General features: G+C 47.4%; 1 protein-coding gene across 1 annotated transcript in view; it reads left to right on the top strand.

Moving 5' to 3' along the window:
• Window positions 1-10,283: 10,283 nt before the first annotated feature.
• The window catches only part of RTF1 (RTF1 homolog, Paf1/RNA polymerase II complex component), a 73,055-nt gene continuing 65,644 nt past the window's right edge, over window positions 10,284-17,694 (top strand). The window contains exons 1-2 of the mRNA XM_050799448.1: window positions 10,284-10,287; window positions 12,757-12,966. Coding sequence (XP_050655405.1) covers window positions 12,766-12,966 — 201 coding nt within the window. The 5' untranslated portion in view covers window positions 10,284-10,287; window positions 12,757-12,765. The remainder of the gene's footprint in view (window positions 10,288-12,756; window positions 12,967-17,694) is intronic.

A 17,694-nucleotide genomic window follows, 5' to 3' on the forward strand; every position in this document is an offset into this window, starting at 1 on the left:
TCTGTTGCTAGGCTGGAGTACAGTGGTGTGATCTCGGCTCACTGCCACCTCCAACTCCCTGGTTCAAACAATTCTACTGCCTCAGCCTCCCAAGTAGCTGGGACTACAGGTGCATGCCACCACACCCAGCTAATTTTTCATATTTTTAGTAGAGAAGAGGTTTCACCATGTTGGGCAGGATGGTCTCGATCTCCTGACCTCATGATCTGCCCGCCTCAGCCTCCCAAAGTGCTGGGATCCGAGGCATGAGCAACAGCACCTGGCCTAGTTTATACATGTTAATCTGAGATACTTGTGGGATATCTGGGTAGGGATATGCAGTAGGTCTGTTGACATGTCTGGGGAGCCAAATTGGCTGGTTGGATAGTCTTGGGGATTATATCCGCAGAATAGCTTTCAAGCCCTGAGTGAATATCTAGTCATTAATTCACTCAGTAAATGTTTGAGTACAACTATGTGCCAGACATCATACTAGGCAATGGCTGGATGTTATAGAGTAGGCAGACTAACAAGAGAAAAGACCTAAGATAGAAAAGCAGGCCGGGCGCGGTGGCTCAAGCCTGTAATCCCAGCACTTTGGGAGGCCAAGACGGGCAGATCACGAGGTCAGGAGATCGAGACCATCTTGGCTAACACGGTGAAACCCCGTCTCTACTAAAAATACAAAAAAAATATTAGCCGGGCACGGTGGCGGGCGCCTGTAGTCCCAGCTACTCGGGAGGCTGAGGCAGGAGAATGGCGTAAACCCGGGAGGCGGAGCTTGCAGTGAGCTGAGATCCGGCCACTGCACTCCGGCCTGGGCGACAGAGTGAGACTTCGTCTCAAAAAAAAAAAAAAAAAAAAAAGAAAGAAAAGCAACATTGGCCGGGCGCGGTGGCTCAAGCTTGTAATCCCAGCACTTTGGGAGGCCGAGACGGGTGGATCACGAGATCAGGAGATTGAGACCATCCTGGCTAACACGGTGAAACCCCGTCTCTACTAAAAAATACAAAAAACTAGCCGGGCGTGGTGGCGGGTGCCTGTAGTCCCAGCTACTTGGGAGGCTGAGGCAGGAGAATGGCGTGAACCTGGGAGGCGGAGCTTGCAGTGAGCTGAGATCCGGCCATTGCACTCCAGCCTGGGCGGCAGAGCGAGACTCCGTCTCAAAAAAAAAAAAAAGCAACATTTTCCGGTTGCTGTATGGTAGCTCACACTTGTAACCCCAGCACTTTTCGAGGCTGAGGCGGGCGGATCGCTTGAGGCCAAGAGTTTGAGACCTGCATGGGCAACATGGTATAACCCCATCTCTACTAAAAATACAAACATCAGCCATATGTGTTGGCACACACCTGTAATCCCAGCTACGTGGAGGGCTGAGGTTGCAGTGAGCTGAGAGTACACCACGGCACTCCAACCGCACTTCAGCCTAGGTGACAGAGAGAGACCCTGTCTCAAAACAAAACAAAACAAAGACAAAGAGGCCAGGCTGAGTGGCTCATGCTTGTAATCCCAGCACTTTGGGAGGCTGAGGAGGGTGGATCACCTGAGTTCAGTAGGTCGAGACCAGTCTGGCCAACATGGTGAAGCCTTATCTCTACAAAAATACAATTAGCAGGGTGTGGTGGTGGGCACCCGTAGTCCCAGCTGCTTGGGAGGCTGAGGCAGGAGAATCACTTGAACCTGGGAGGCGAAGGTTGCAGTAAGCCAAGATCGTACCATTGCACCCCAGCCTGGGTGACAAGAGCAAAACTCTGTCTCAAAAAAAAAAAAAAAAAAAAAAAAAAAAAGCAGGGCGCAGTGGCTCACGCCTGTAATCCCAGCACTTTGGAAGGCTGAGGCAGGCAGATCATGAGGTCAGGAGATCAAGACCATCCTGCCTAACACAGTGAAACCCCCTCTCTACTAAAAATACAAAAAAAGAAAATTAGCCAGGCATAGCGGCGGGTGCCTGTAGTCCCAGCTACTCGGGAGGCTGAGGCAGGAGAATGGCGTGAACCTGGAAGCAGAGCTTGCAGTGAGCCGAGATGGCGCCACTGCACTCCAGCCTGGGCAACCGAGCGAGACTGTGTCTCAAAAAAAAAAGAGTGGCCAGAGTGATAGAAGCAGAACCTAGAGAAAGCTACATCACAAGGCCAGATGTGGTGGCCCATGCCTATAATCCCAGCACTTTGTGAGACCAAGCCCGGTGGGTCTTCACTTGAGGTCAGGAGTTTGAGACCAGCTTGGTCAACATGGCAAAACTCTGTCTCTACTAAAAATACAAAAATTAGCCAGATGTGGTGGCACATGCCTGTAATCCCAGCTACTCAGGAGGCTGAGACAGGAGAATTGCTTGAACCAGGGAGGCAGAGGTTGCAGTGAGCTGGGATTACACCACTGCACTCTAGCCTGGGACACAGAGAGACTCTGTCTCAAAAAAAAAAAAAAAGAAAAAAAAAAAAAGAAAGTTGCATCACCTAAAGCAAAGGAGTCAAGAAAGGGAAGTAAACAGGGCCAATGACACAGGGAAGTCAAATAAGGTAAGAACTGAGAAGGAACAATGGATATGGTAATAATTAGTGACCTTGGCATGGGAAACAATTCTTGTCCTGTCATCAAGGCTAAGGAATAAATGGAAGATGAAAGAGTACAACCAAGGGTGTGGCCTATACTTTCATAGCATGGCTCTGGCCAGGCACAATGATTCACACCTGTAATCTCAACAATTTGGGAGGCCTAGGCAGGAGGATCACTTGAAGTGAGGAGTTCAAGGCCAGCCTGAGCAACATAAGGAGACTTCATCTCTACAAAAAAAAAAAAAAAGAAAGAAAGAAATAGTTGGGTGTGGTGGCAGGCACCTATATTCCCAGCATTTTGGTTGCTAAGCAGCATTTCCTCTTTGTTTTTTTTGTTTTGTTTTGTTTTGTTTTTTTGAGACGGGGTCTCGCTCCGTCACCCAGACTGGCATGCAACCTCTGCCTACCAGGTTCAAGTGATTCTCCTGCCTGTGGATGAGTTGGGACACCAAGGATTAAGGCAGAGCCAAGAACAGAAAGAAGCCAGACTTCTGACAGTATCTATGCTGCTGAATCAGGCATTCCCTGAGGCCAGACCTGCTTCTGGACTTTTCAGTCACGTGAGTCAAGATTATTTTGTTTAAGCTAGCTTGTGTTGAGTTTTCTGTTACTTGTAGCCAAAAGCATCCTAACTGATACAGCTGTGGAGGAAGAAAACAGAACATGAAGTCAGCATGCAGGAGGCTTTTTTTTTTTTTTTAATATATATTTTATTTTTCTTGAGATGGAGTCTCGCTGTCACCCAGGCTGGAGTGCAGTGGTGTGATCTCACCTCACTGTAATCTCCACCTCCCAGGTTCAAGCGATTCTCCTGCCTCAGCCTCTTGAGCAGCTGGGATTACAGGCATGTGCCACCATGCCTGGCTAATTTTTGTAGTTTTAGTAGAGACAGGGTTTCACCATGGTGGTCAGGATGGTCTCGACCTTTTGACCTTGTTATCCACCTACCTCGGTCTCCCAAAGTGCTGGGATTACAGGCATAAGCCACCACCACACCCGGCCGACATTTTTACTTTTTTTTTTTTTTTTTTTTTGAGATGGAGTTTCGCTTTTGTTGCCCAGGCTGGAGTGCAATGGTGCAGTCTCAGCTCACTGCAACCTCTGCCTCCTGGAATCAAACGATTCTCCTGCCTTAGCCTCCTGAGTAGCTAGGATTACAGGCATGTGCCACCATGCCCGGCTAATTTTGTATTTTTAGTAGAGACAGGGTTTCTCCATGTTGGTCAGGCTGGTCTCAAACTCCTAACCTCAGATGATCGGCCCACCTCGGCCTCCCAAAGTTTTGGGATTACAGGAGTGAGCCACCTCGACGGCCCACATTTTTATTTTTTAGATGAAAGAGATATGTTAAAAAGAAACCAGGGTGCCTGTAATCCCAGCTACTCAGACAGCTGAGGCAGGAGAATCGCTTGAACCTGAGAGGTGAAGGTTGCAGTGAGGTGGGATCGTGCCACTGCACTCAAGCCTGGGCAACAGAGTGAGACTCTGTCTCAAAAAAAAAAAAAAAAGGGAGCCAGCTGAGAGAGACTGAAGGCACAGAACCAAGAAACTCAGAGCAATAATCAATAGAGTAATGCTTCTGAAAAACAGAAGTAACAAAACATAGGACATAGAAGGAGCTTTAAACAGAAGAAAATGCTCATCTGTGCCTGGGACAACGTAGGCACTTAATAAATATTAGTAAATTGAGTAGATCAATGATTTAGGACCTTCTGAAAACTCCTCTGTATTGATAGAGGAATTTATAACTGATTTATAGAGGGCTACATTCTTCTGCATTTTGCATCTTGCCAAGTCGTTCTCTGAGGTCACCCTAGTTTCAGCTTTTGAAATACCTTGTTATCATGTGCATGCACTGACTTTTTCAGGAAATGTAGGGACAGAAAAGAATCTCTGAACCTGAACTCTTCACATGAGTTTTAGGCTTCTCTCTGTGTGTCCAGTGTTTTTCAAAATGAGTCCCTCTCATAACTTACAAGGAAATCACTCTAGGCATCTGTTAAAAATGCAAATTTTGGCCGGGCTTGGTGGCTCACCTCTGTAATCCCAGCACTTTGGGAGACAGAGGCAGGTGGTTCACAAGATTGATTAAGACCATCCTGGCCAACACGGTGAAACCCCATCTCTACTAAAAATATGCAAATTAGCTGGGCGTGGTGGCGCGCACCTGTAGTCCCAGCTACTCAGGAGGCTGAGGCAGAAAAATTGCTTGAACCTGGGAGGCGGAGGTTGCAGTGGGCCAAGATCACGCTACTGCACTCCAGTCTAGGTGACAGAGCAAGACTCCATCTCAAAAAAAAAAAAAAGCAAATTTCGCACTTTGGGAAGCTGAGGCAGGTGGATCACGAGGTCAGGAGTTCAAGACCAGCCTGGGCAAGATGATGAAGCCCCGCTTCTACTAAAAATACAAACATTAGCTGGATGTGGTGGTGGGCACCTATAATCCCAGCTACTCGGGAGGCTGAGGCAGAGAACTGCTTGAACCCAGGAGGCAGAGGTTGCAGTGAGCCAAGATGGTGCCACTGCACTACAGCCTGGGCTACAGAGTGAGACTCCATTTAAAAAAAAAAAAGCAAATTTCTTGACTTCACCTACTAAATCAGACTTTGCATTTTATCAAGCTCCCAGGTAATTCTCACTAAAGTTGGAGAACTACTGTATCAGGTTGCAAACAGGAATGGTGTCTTGTCCATCTTTGTTTCCTCAGTAGCTGGTTCAATGCCTAACAGAGCAGGTTTCTTAGTTGAATGACACATAAATGTGTAAACCATGGAATCCTGTGTTGATAAGCTCACAAGTTTGGCTTTGATAAAGCAAGTATTTAAATTGCAGGGGGTTCACTTGTATTCGTGGTTCCAAGCATGTTACAGTTAGCTGTGATATACATCTCAGGTAATGAGTGATTAATCATACTCAAGAATCAAAGTTGGCAAATAACTAACTTATAAAAATAATTTCAGCGAGGTAGAGGATAGCTTGAGCCCGGGTGTTCAGATCTAGCCTGGGCGACAGAGCAGAACCCCATTTCTAAAAAAATAATGACAATACAAATTAATTAACACAAAAATACAAATAACTTTGAAGATATAAGATTGTCCCTATGGTACCATCCCTTTCACCCCTTGGCATTCTGATATGCTTTTCTGAGATCTGTTTTTAAGTACACTGGACACTTCAGGATATGTGTATATCCAATAAAAGACAGCCTGTTATGTGTGCTGAGGTAGGAACAAAAGGTTATGAACTACAGAGTTACCCTGAGAGAGGCCAGAGAGAAGGCTGAACTTACAGCATCTTAAAATTAGTTCCCAGCTCAGCACAGTGGCTCATGCCTGCCCAACACTTTGGGAGGCCAAGGTGGGTGGATCACTTAAGCTTAGGAGTTTGGGATCAGCCTGGGCAACATACGGAGATCTCATCGCTACAAAAAAAAAAAAAAAAAAGTCAGGTGTGGTGGTGCATTTCTCTGGTCTCAGCTACTTGGGAGGCTGAGTTGCGAGATCGCTGGGGCCTGGGAGGTTGAGGCTGCAGTGAGCTGTGATTGTGCCACTGCATTGCAGCCTGGGTGACAGAGTGAGACTCAGTCTCAAAACAAAACAAAGTAAAACAAAACAAAACAAAACTTTGAGATGATGGACACTTGCATAGGAAAAAAAATTAGTTCTCACTTACCAGGAGAAAGCAATTAAATACAAAGAAGGCAAGGATTCCCATTTAATATATACTTACCATGTGTCTTTTAGTCATGGAACTCAGGCCTCTGGTGGTAGACATTACCCCATGGTTATACAAAGCATTTTCTCACACTCCCTGGTGCCACTTTGGCGTGGCACTCAAACCAGTCTAACGCTGCAGGGAGAAACCACATTATAGGATAACACATGTTGCATGATTCTGTTCTGGGGTGTGTTTACATGTATTCCCTAAGAGGTCTGGAACAATATGCACTAAACTAGTCATAGGAGTTTTTCCTAGAGAATGAGATTGGGAGAGAAGAGGGATGAGGGTGAGGACCTCCTTTTTACTTTATATACTTCTGGATTTGGGCTTCTTATCTACAGCGGACATGTATTAATTTTGAACTTTAAAAAATAAATTTGGCTGGGCATGTTGGCTCATGTCTTTAATCCTAGCACTTTGGGAGTCCAAGGCAAGAGGATCACTTGAGCCCAGGAGCTCAAGACCAATGTGGGCACCATGGTGAGACCTTGTCTCTACAAAAATATTTAAAAATTAGCTGGGCATGGTGGAGCGCCTGTTGTCCCAGCTACTCTGTGAACCATGATCCTGTCACTGTATTCCACCCTGGGCAATGGAACAAGACTCTGTTTCAAAAACAAAAAACAAAACAAAACAAAACAAAAACTATAATAGTACATTTTTTTTTTTTTTTTTTGAGACGGAATCTCGCTCTGTCGTCCAGGCTGGAGTGCAGTGGCCGGATCTCAGCTCACTGCAAGCTCCGCCTCCCGGGTTTACGCCATTCTCCTGCCTCAGCCTCCCAAGTAGCTGGGACTACAGGCGCCCACCACCGCGCCCGGCTAGTTTTTTGTATTTTTTTAGTAGAGACGGGGTTTCACCGTGTTAGCCAGGATGGTCTCGATCTCCTGACCTCATGATCCGCCCGTCTCGGCCTCCCAAAGTGCTGGAATTACAGGCTTGAGCCACCGCGCCCGGCCACATTATTATTATTTTTTTTAAAGTACATTATTTAAATCCAGGCACAGTGGCTCACGTCTGTAATCCAAACACTTTGGGATGCTGAGGTGGGAGGACTGCTTGAGCCCACGAGTTCAAGACCAGCCTGGGCAACACAGGGAGACCCTGTCTCTGCAAAAACATACAAAAAGTAGCCGAGTGTAGTGGCGCACTGTAGTATCAGCTACTCAGGAGGCTGAGATGGGAGGACTGTTTGAGCCTAGGAGGTTGAGGCTGCAATGAGCCATGACGGTGCCATTGTACTCCAGTTGGGGGCACAGAGCAAGACCCTGTCTTTAAAAAATAAAAATAAATACAATTGGCCGGGCGTGGTGGCTCACGCCTGTAATCCCAGCACTTTGGGAGGCCGAGGCGGGTGGATCACCTGAGGTTAGGAGTTCAAGACCAGCCTGACCAACATGGAGAAACCCCGTCTCTACTAAAAATACAAAATTAGCCGGGCGTTGTGGTGCATACCTGTAATCCCAGCTACTCAGGAGACTGAGGCAGGAGAATCGCTTGAACCTGGGAGGCAGAGGTTGCGGTAAGCCGAGATCGTGCCATTGCACTCCAGCCTCGGCAACAAGAGCAAAACTCTGCCTCAAAAAAATTAAAATAAATAAATACAATACAATACAATACAATACAATACAATACAATACAATACAATACAATACAATAAAGAGACTTTCAATACCTGCAGTAAGAGGTCAAGGAAATCTGAGCCTGAGGATAATCATCAGAGTAGCCAGAGCTCCAATAAGGTTAAACTCCCAAGCAAGGCAGTGTGCCTAAGCCAAAGGCCAGGCCCTAGTTGAGAAATAATAGGACCATGACAAATGAGATGGGGATATCTGGTTAATGCTCCTAAAGAATTTGAAATCTCAGCTACTCCCGAACCTTCTGAATCTGCAGAAATATCTTCCATCCAGCACTCCTTTTCTCCTTTTAGACACTGCAGAGGCTTGTCCCTGGCAGGATGGCAGGATTTCTCCTTCCCCTCAGAATCTGCTCTTACCCCTCTCCTGGTCACTAGACTTATATAGGGTTAAGTCACCACATAACCCAGTGGGGGACTTATTGGGCTTAGTAAAGGAGGCAAAGGACTATAGGCCAAAAGAGCTGCAAGAACTAGCCAAGCAGGTAGTGGCAGGAGCTGGGAGAGTAGCAAAGGACTGGATTCTGAGGGTGGCTGATCAAGAGGACCAAATTGTAAGATTGGGCCGGATATGGTGGCTCATGCTGTAATCCCAACACTTTTGTTTTTTTGAGACGGAGTCTCTCTCTGTTGCCCAGGCTGGAGTGCAGTGGTGCGATCTCGGCTCACTACAAGCTCCGCCTCCTGGGTTCACGACATTCTCCTGCCTCAGCCTCTTGAGTAGCTGGGACTATAGGCACCCGCCACCACGCCCGGCTAATTTTTGTATTTTTAGTAGAGACGGGGTTTCACCGTGCTCTCGATCTCCTGACCTCGTGATCCGACCGTCTCAGCCTCCGAAAGTGCTAGGATTATAGGTGTGAGCCACCGCGCCCGGCCAATCCCAACACTTAAGAGACTGAGGCAGAAAGATCACTTGAGGATAGGAATTTGAGACCAGCTTGGGCAACATAGTGAGATCTTGTCTCTACAAAAAATAAAAATAAAAAAATTAGCAGAGTATGTTGGCACACGCCTGTAGTCCCAGCTACTTGGTAGGCTGAGGTGGGAGGATTGCTTGAGCCCAGGAGTCTAAGGCTACCATGAGCCATGATCATACCACTGCACTCCAGCCTGGGTGACAGTGCAAGACCCTGTCTCAAAAAAAAAAAAAAAAAAAAATTATAAGATTAGATAAGGGAGAGTACTGTTTTTTTGTCTTGTTTTGTTTTGTTTTGAAATGGGGTCTCGTTCTGTTGCCCAGGTTGGAGTGCAGTGATGCGATCTCGGCTCTCTGCAACCTCTGCCTTCCAGGTTCAAGCAATGCTCCTACCTCAGCCTACTGAGTAGCTGAGACTACAGATGCATGCCACCATACCTGTCTAATTTTGTATTTTTAGTAGAGACAGGGTTTCACCATGTTGGCCAGACTGGTCTTGAACTCCTGACCTCAAGTGATTCACCCTCCTTGGTCTCCCAAGGTGCTAGGATTACAGGCATGAGCCACCACGCCTCGCCTAACTTACTTTTATTATTATTTTTTAGATTTTGAGATGGAGTTTCACTCTTGTTGCCCAGGCTGGAGTGCAATGGTGTGATCTCAGCTCACTACAACTTCCGCCTCCTGGGTTCAAGTGATTCTCCTGCCTCAGCCTCCTGAGTAGCTGGGATTACACGCACCTGCCACAACGCACAGCTAATTTTTTTTTTTTTTTTTGTATTTTTAGTAGAGATGGGGTTTCACCATGTCGGCCAGGCTGGTCTCGAACTCCTGACCTCAGGTAATCCGCCCGCCTTGACCTCCCAAAGTGTTGGGATTACAGGTGTGAGCCACCACACTCGGCTTGGCCTAACTTACTATTTTTTTCTGAGACGTGGTTTCCCTATGTTGCCAAGGATGGATTCGGCCTCCTGAACTCAACTGCTCCTCCTACCTTAGCCTCCCAAGTAACTGGGACCATAGACCCGTGCCTCCAGGCCTGCTTTGTAACTTACACCTTGTAAGAACCCAAAGAGACGGACACTATCATTATCCTCATTTTACTAATTGGAAACTTTCACTGGTTGGGTTCTCTGGGAAGCTGATTCAAGAGGGAGTTTAAAGCGATGTTTATTCACTAAATTTAGACATTGATTAGTCTCAGTATGGACTAACTTCAGTATGTGAATCATTAGAAGACCTTTTGCAGAAAGATCACAATGTACAGATTTCACTCAAAGAACATACTTTTATTAATTCCAGTCAAGGGCCACTGACCATGTTATGGCTTTCTTTTTAGCAATACTGTGTATTAACACATTTAAAGAGGGTCCTCCAGAAGGGCACCACAGGCTTCAGGGTGGCTAGACATAGGGAAGCTGGGCTGGTGATTCGGGGTCATCTTGGCCATGGGCTGGGTTCCAAGGATATGTTGGGGGAGAAAAGTCTATGGGCTATATCTTAGGAAAATTCTTCTAGGGTAAAGAGGTAGTTGGACTTTATTTAGGTTATTTTATTTATTTTTTTGAGACAGGTTCTCACTCTGTCACCCAGGCTGAAGTGCAGTAGTGCGATTGTTTTCTTTTTTCCTTTTTTTTTTTTTTTTGAGACGGAGTCTCGCTATTGTTGCCCAGGCTGGAGTGCAGTGGCGCGATCTTGGCTCAGTGTAACCTCTACCTCCCAGGTTCAAGCAATTCTCTGCCTCAGCCTCCCAAGTAGCTGGGATTACATGCACCTGCCACCACGTCTGGCTAATTTTTGTATTTTTAGTAGAAATGGGGTTTCACCATCTTGGCCAAGTTGGTCTTGAACTCCTGACCTTGTGATCCACCTGCCTCGGCCTCCCAAAGCGCTGGGGTTACAGGCAAGAGCCACCGTGCCCGGTCCACGTTATTACTATTATTATTATTATATTTTTGAGACAGAGTCACGTCTGTTGCCAGGCTGTACTGCAGTGGTACGATTTTGTCTCACTGCAGCCTCCACCTTTGGGTTCAAGTGATTCTCCTGCCTCAGCCTCCCAAGTAGCTGGGGTTACAGGAATGCGCCACTATGCCCAGCTAATTTTTGTATTTTTAGTAGAGATGGGGTTTGACCATGTTGGTCAGGCTGGTCTCGATCTCCTGACCTCATGATCCACCTGCCTCTGCCTCCCAAAGTGCTGGAATTACAGGCATGAGCCACTGTGCCCGGCCTAATTTTTGTATTTTTAGTATAGATGGGGTTTCACCATATTGGCCAGGCTGGTCTCAAACTCCTGACCTCAGGTGATCCACCATCTTTGGCTTCCCAAAGTGCTGGGATTACAAGTGCAAGCCACTACACCCGGCCCCTACCCTATATTCCTAATCACTAAAGGAAATAACTTCTGGAGATGACCTTTTTATCAGCTGACCTCAAACTTAAGTATAAAAGTGAACTTATTTCCTACACACACCACTTCCCCAAACCTTCTTCTCTCCTCTTGTATTTCATTTTTTTGATGAACGGCCCACCTGCCACTAGCTTCCTAAGCTAGCATCTGAACATCAGTAGGTATCTGGGAGCACTCCTTCCCTTACCCCTATCCCAAATCCTGGGGATTCTACCTTCCAAATTATCCAGAATCCATTCACTTTTTTCCATTCCCACAGCTTCGTCCTTAGTTCATCTCTTGCCAAGAAGACAACAATCCAAGGGATCTCCCTGCTCTTAGTCCATTCCCCATACTGCTGTCAGAGTAATCTTTTGAAAACACAAATCAGGCCGGGCATCAGGCCGGGCGCAGTGGCTCACGCCTATAATCCCAGCACTTTGGGAGGCCGAGGCGCGTGAATCACCAGAGGTCAGGAGTTTGAGACCAGCCTGGCCAACATGGTGAAACCCCGTCTCTACTCAAAATACAAAAATTAGTGGGGCGTGGTGGAGGGCGCCTGTAATCCCATCTATTCCGAACCGAGGCTGGAGAATCGCTTGAACCCGGGCGGCAGAGGTTGCAGTGAGCCAAGATTGCGCCATTGCACTACAGCCTGGGCGACAAGAGCGAAATTCCATCTCCAAACAAACAAACAAACAAAAAAACATAACCACCAATCAGGCAGGGCACGGTAGCTCACGCCTGTAACCCCAGCACTTTGGGAGGCCAAGGCGGGAGGATCCCTTGGGCCCAGAAGTTCGAGACCAGCCTGGGCAATATAGGGAGACCCCGTCTCTACTAAAACACAAAACCACACACAAATCAAATCATGTGGTTCTTCAGTTTAAAATCTTTCAATACTCAACTTCAAACTCCCTAATTCAGCTTACTTATTAGGTTCTGACTGACGCAGTCGCCGTGTCCTTCTCCAGCCTCGTCTCTCGCCTATCCCTACCCACAATCTCTGCTCCGGCCATAACTAACTTCAGTTCTCCGAACCCAACTTTATTATCGCTGAGCCATTTTGCCTACGCTGCTCTCTGCGTGCAACACTCTACTCTCCTTTTGGGTAATTCAGATGCATTCTCCAGGTCCCAGCTCAGCTGTCACTTGCACAGACCCGGTCGGCAGGCTCCAGCCCCCAACCGGTGTCCATCCCGTGGTCCAGGCGACTTATGTCTTCCAGGCCGTCTGCCCCTTAGGTCGACCCCTACACGCCATCAGTGTCGGACAGCTGAAAGGCGGTAGACACGTGAGCCCCCTCAGAGAGAACCTGGATCCCTACGGCTCCAGCCCCCGATAGGGAGAGAGCCCACCAAACTTCGGCTCCGTAGCAGAGACACAGCCAAGGACTCCAGGGCAGTCGCTGGGAAAGCCACCACCATTTCCTGCCGGGAAACAGGGAGGCGGGAAGGCCCCGCCTCTCACGCTGCGTCGGGGGCGGGGCAGGGCGGGGCACCAAGCGCCCTGCGAACGGCGTGCGACGAGCAGGGGGCGGGGCCAGGGGCGGAGCGGAGCGCGCATGCGCGGTCGCCTTTGTGTGGGTCGAGCGGCGGCGGCAGCGGCGGCGGCAGTGGCGGTCCCACTGGCAGGCGGGCAAGAGGGGAGTCCGGGCGGCGGCCGGCGTGGGAGCCGGGGGACCACCATGGTAAAGAAGCGGAAAGGCCGCGTCGTGATCGACTCGGACACGGAGGACAGCGGCAGCGACGAGAACCTGGATCAGGTGAGGGCAGGCCGCGGAGGCGCGGGCCGGCGGAGCCAGAGGGCTGTCCGGGCCGCGGGAGCCGGGAGCCGGCCGGGCCTGGAGCCTTCCCACCAGACAGCCCAGCTTGCCTGGTGCCCTGAGAACCACTGCAGCCCCTTTCCTGTCTTCCCGGAGTGTGCGGGGCCTTGGAGACCGGCCCGGGCCTGGAGACGGAGCCCCGAGGACTTGGCGCCTTGGGCGGGGAGGCGGGGCAGGGACCGGGCTGATGGGCCTCGGGCTCTGGGGTAGCGAAAGGGGCCGCGATCTTCCGGGGCCAGATCGGGGCGGCGGGCTGTATAGTCCAGGAGATCCAGGCTGGGCGAGATAGGAAGTATTGCCCGCCAACCTCGGAGGCTGGGAGGTTTTGGAGGAGGTGCAAGGGTGCGCGTCGGGCAGTGGGGGGCGAGGGCCGAGAAGATCCGGACTCTGGAAGATTGAAGTTTTTCGGACAAGGGGTGTGGACAGAGAGGAAGGACACTCGTAAATGTTCCTAGGAGCCTCTGCCATGCTTGCCAAGGATGACTTAGCTGCGGGCACGAGTTTATTTGGAGACTAGGGTCGTTTGTGTTTGAGAAGGGCCCCTGCTGGGGTGTCAGACCCAAAAAAACACTCGGGTGGAGGAAAGAGGGCAGATACTGGAGTAATAGAGAACTATGTAGGGCGACATGGAGGGACTGTGCACAGCCCAGGCCTCCTCTTGGCCCTTTCATGCAGCATCCCAGAATTCTTTCTTACTTGAAGACTGTGCAGAAAGCACTGAAAGTAACCTTTGGCTTCAGTATCTTGGGGTTGAACTGTTTATATACTCTAGAAAACATTGTAGGAAGGAATCTGCTCTTTGTAGCAGTGCTCTAGTGATACCAGGCGATACAAAGATGGTCTCCCTAATGTTTAATAAGCAAATGATGTGAAGAAAGAATATGCAAGAGATAGTAGGTTTTGAGTAGAAAGAGTACTGAACTTGGAGTCTGAAAATTTGAATTCTAGGCTGGGCTTATGCTATTTTCTAGCTATGTATCTTTGGTCTTAAATGTTAAATGAAGATGTAACATCAGCCTTGTGTATCTAATTGGTTTATTGTAAAGATCAAGTGTTTGTAACAATTGATGGCAGTGCAAGCATTTGCTAATTGTAAAGTTTTTCTATAAATGGCTTCTTGGGGGTCTTTTGTCTGAAGCCAGAGGTCTCAGTTTGAAAGTATTAGGGGCTGGGCGCGGTGGCTCACGCCTGTAGTCCCAGCACTTTGGGAGGCCAAGGCGGGCGGATCATCTGAGGTCGGGAGTTCGAGACCAGCCTGACCAACGCGGAGAAACCCCGTCTCTACTAAAAATACAAAACTGGCGGGGCGTGGTGGCACATGCCTGTAATCCCAGCTACTCGGGAGGCTGAAGCAGGAGAATTCTTGAACCCGGGAGGCAGAGGTTGCGGTGAGCCGAGATTGCGCCATTACACTCCAGCCTGGGCAACAAGAGTGAAACTCTATCACACACACACACACACACACAAGAGAAAAGAAAAGAAAAGAAAAATAAAGAAAGAAAAAAGAATGCATTACGGCATAAAAGGGGAGAACTTTTTTTTTTTTTTTTTTTTTTTGTGGGGATGGAGTCTCGCACTGTCGCCCAGGCTGGAGTGCAGTGGTGCGATCTCGGCTTCACTGCCAGCTCCCCGCCAAGGGAAGGACTTTTAAGAAGAAAAGGACTGGGGAGGTGCTGTAGAAAGAGGACTGCTTTGAAAATGGTGGTGGGGGGTGGAGAAGTAATGGGGCCTGTGTAGGACTATCTAAGGAATAGAAACTTTGTTTTGGGGCAGCAATTGAAAATGTTCTCATTGAAAGGCTCCTGAAGTTTACAAAAATATCAAAAGTGTAATTTTGACTGTAAAAGTTTGATTGGTAGATAATTTTAGACTGGCAATTGGAGTAGAATGTATTTTTTTTCTATCTTCTCATGTACAAATGTGAATGTTTCAGATAATAACAACATTGGCTACCATTTATATAATGCCTAGGGTAGGCACTTTAATTGTTTTATTTACAGTGTCAAGTTTTCACATTATGGTAAATTTGGAATTATTTCCCCTACTTTACATAAAGAAAATGGAAGTTGAAAAAGTTAAATAATTCACACAGCTAGTAAGTAGTAACATTGGGATTTGAACCCAGATCTGCATGAGTACAAAGCCTGTACTGTTTCCACTATACCAACTTAATCTGTTAATTTAAAATTTTTTTCATACTGCAAGATGATAATGTTTCACAGTCATTTTTCATGGTGCTAGAATTCGTGTTTATAAAGTACACTGAATAGTTTAGAGGAAATTGGTACATACATTAAAAGGATTATTTGGGGGGATTTCTTGGTAAAGCACTCTCAAGACATCTGTTCAAATGATGAATGAACTGAACTGCAAATTATTGTCCTTAGTTTCCCACAGAATTCTGATAAATAAAATAAGTTGAGTGCTTCCTTTCGTGGTAGAGATAGTTTACCTGATCCACAAAAAGCTTTTTCAAAGTGGGAACTGGAGGGAATTGCCACTTTATTTATTTATTTCTTTATTTTTGAGACGGAGTCTTGTTCTATTTCCCAGGCTGGAATTCAGTAGCACAATTTCAGCTCACTGCAACCTTCGCCTCCTGGGTTCAAGCAGTTCTCCTGCTTCAGCCTCCTTGTAGCTGGGACTACAGGTGCCTGCCACCATTCCTGGCTAAGTTTTGTATTTTTAGTAGAGACAGGGTTTTATCATGTTGACCAGGCTGGTCTCGAACTCCTGACCTCAAGTGATCTGCCCACCTCGACCTCCCAAAGTGCTGGGATTACAGGCATGAGCCACTATGCTTGGCCAGAATTGCAACTTTAAATGCAATTCTGAATATCTATTTGTAAAAGGAAATTAACGTAAAATGTGTAAGTAATACCTAATACATTTGAACAGCAATTTCAACTTCCTCTCCTTCAGCTTCTCATTTGCATTCTTGTTATCAGATGGGAACTAGATAAAAATTCCCTTTCCCTGCGCATCCTAACGGGGGTACTGATGCCTTCGATTTGTCTGTTCAGCACTATGCCAGACTCAGAAGAATCAAAGAGGAAGATCTCTGCCCTCTAGACATTTTCACGAAAGACCTTTAGCACAAGTTCACAGTCAGTCCTGCTTGGGGGTCTTTAGGAATCCTAATGCATTCTGGATCTTTCCTGCCCCAAATACCTTGTGCTGCTCCATCTGGTTCTGAGTCTTCACTGGGGGTATAACATTAGACTTACTGTCTAGTGTATGGTACTTATGGAAGGAACAAACCATGACAGATCACTGAGTATCTAGTGTTGAATGGAACGCAGTTAGTAAAGAGGCCTTTTGTCCCTGGGTTTTCCGGTGGGAATCTGAGCCATTATGTCAAAAATTTTACCTCCAATTTATTCCTTACTGAAGGTGAGATAGGTGGGCCTTCTAGGCTGGTTTTTCCGGGTGGTGGGGGCAGACCTCTGTGTGAGAAGCCACCTGGATTGCTTATTTAAAATGTGGGTTGGGACTTAGAGAGTGCAGCAGTTCCCGTCCCAGACCTACTGAATCAGACTCTCAGGGGATAGAGCTCTGGACTCTGCATTTGTAACAGGTATAGCTCAGGTAATTATGATTTATGTTAGTGATTAAGATCACTGCCTATATGCAAGTTAATCTTTTTAGTAACACACTATAAGTATTTGGAAGAGAAATAGCTTCCTGTCTCTGCCATAGTACTTCCAAGTTAAGCGTACGTGTGTAGGCTGGGCATGGTGGCTCATGCCCTGTAATCTCAGCACTTTGGGAGGCCAAGGTGGGAGGATCACTTGAGCCCAGGTGTTTGAGATCAGCGTAGGCAACAAAGTGAGACCTCATCTGTACAAAGAATTTAAAAATTGGCCAGGTGCAGTGGCTCACATCTGTAATGCCAGCACTTTGGGAGGCCAAGGCGGGCGGATCACCTGAGGTGGGGAGTTCAAGACCAGCCTGACCAACGTGGAGAAACCTTGTCTCTACTAAAAATACAAAATTAGCCGGGCATGGTGGTACTTGCCTGTAATCCCAGTTACTCAGGAGGCTGAGGCAGGAGAATCACTTGAACCAGGAGGCTGTGGTGAGCCGAGATCATGCCACTCTTGTTGCTCCAGCCTGGGCAACAAGAGTGAAACTCTGTCTCAAAAACAAAAAACAAAAACAAAAACAAACCAAGAAAAGGCACTTGTATAATTAAAAGAACCTGACAGGGAAATTTTAAGATGGCAAAACTACTGGTTCTTTTTTTTTTTTTTTTTTTTAAGACAGGGTTTCACTCCTGTTGCCCAAGCTGGAGTGCAGTGGCACAATTACAGCTTACTGCTGTAGGGTTGACCTCCCTAGCTCAGCCATCCTTCCACCTCAGCCTCTCAAGTAGCTGAGAGTACAGGTGTGCACCACCACACCCAACTAATTTTTTAAATCATTTGTAGAGATAGGAGTCCCACTACATTGCCTAGGCTGGTCTCAAATTCCTTGGCTCAGGTGATTCTCAAGCTTTAGCTTCCCAAAGTGCTGGGATTACAAGTGTGAGCCACCACACCAGGCCTTATTTATTTGTTTGTTTGTCTGTTTGTTTTTGAGATGGAGTCTCACTCTGTCACCCAGGCTGGAGTGCAATGCACGATCTCAACCCACTGCAGCTTCCACCTCCCGGGTTCAAGCAATTCT

This window comes from Macaca thibetana, chromosome 7 (assembly GCF_024542745.1).
Source record: "Macaca thibetana thibetana isolate TM-01 chromosome 7, ASM2454274v1, whole genome shotgun sequence".
Taxonomy (NCBI): domain Eukaryota; kingdom Metazoa; phylum Chordata; class Mammalia; order Primates; family Cercopithecidae; genus Macaca; species Macaca thibetana.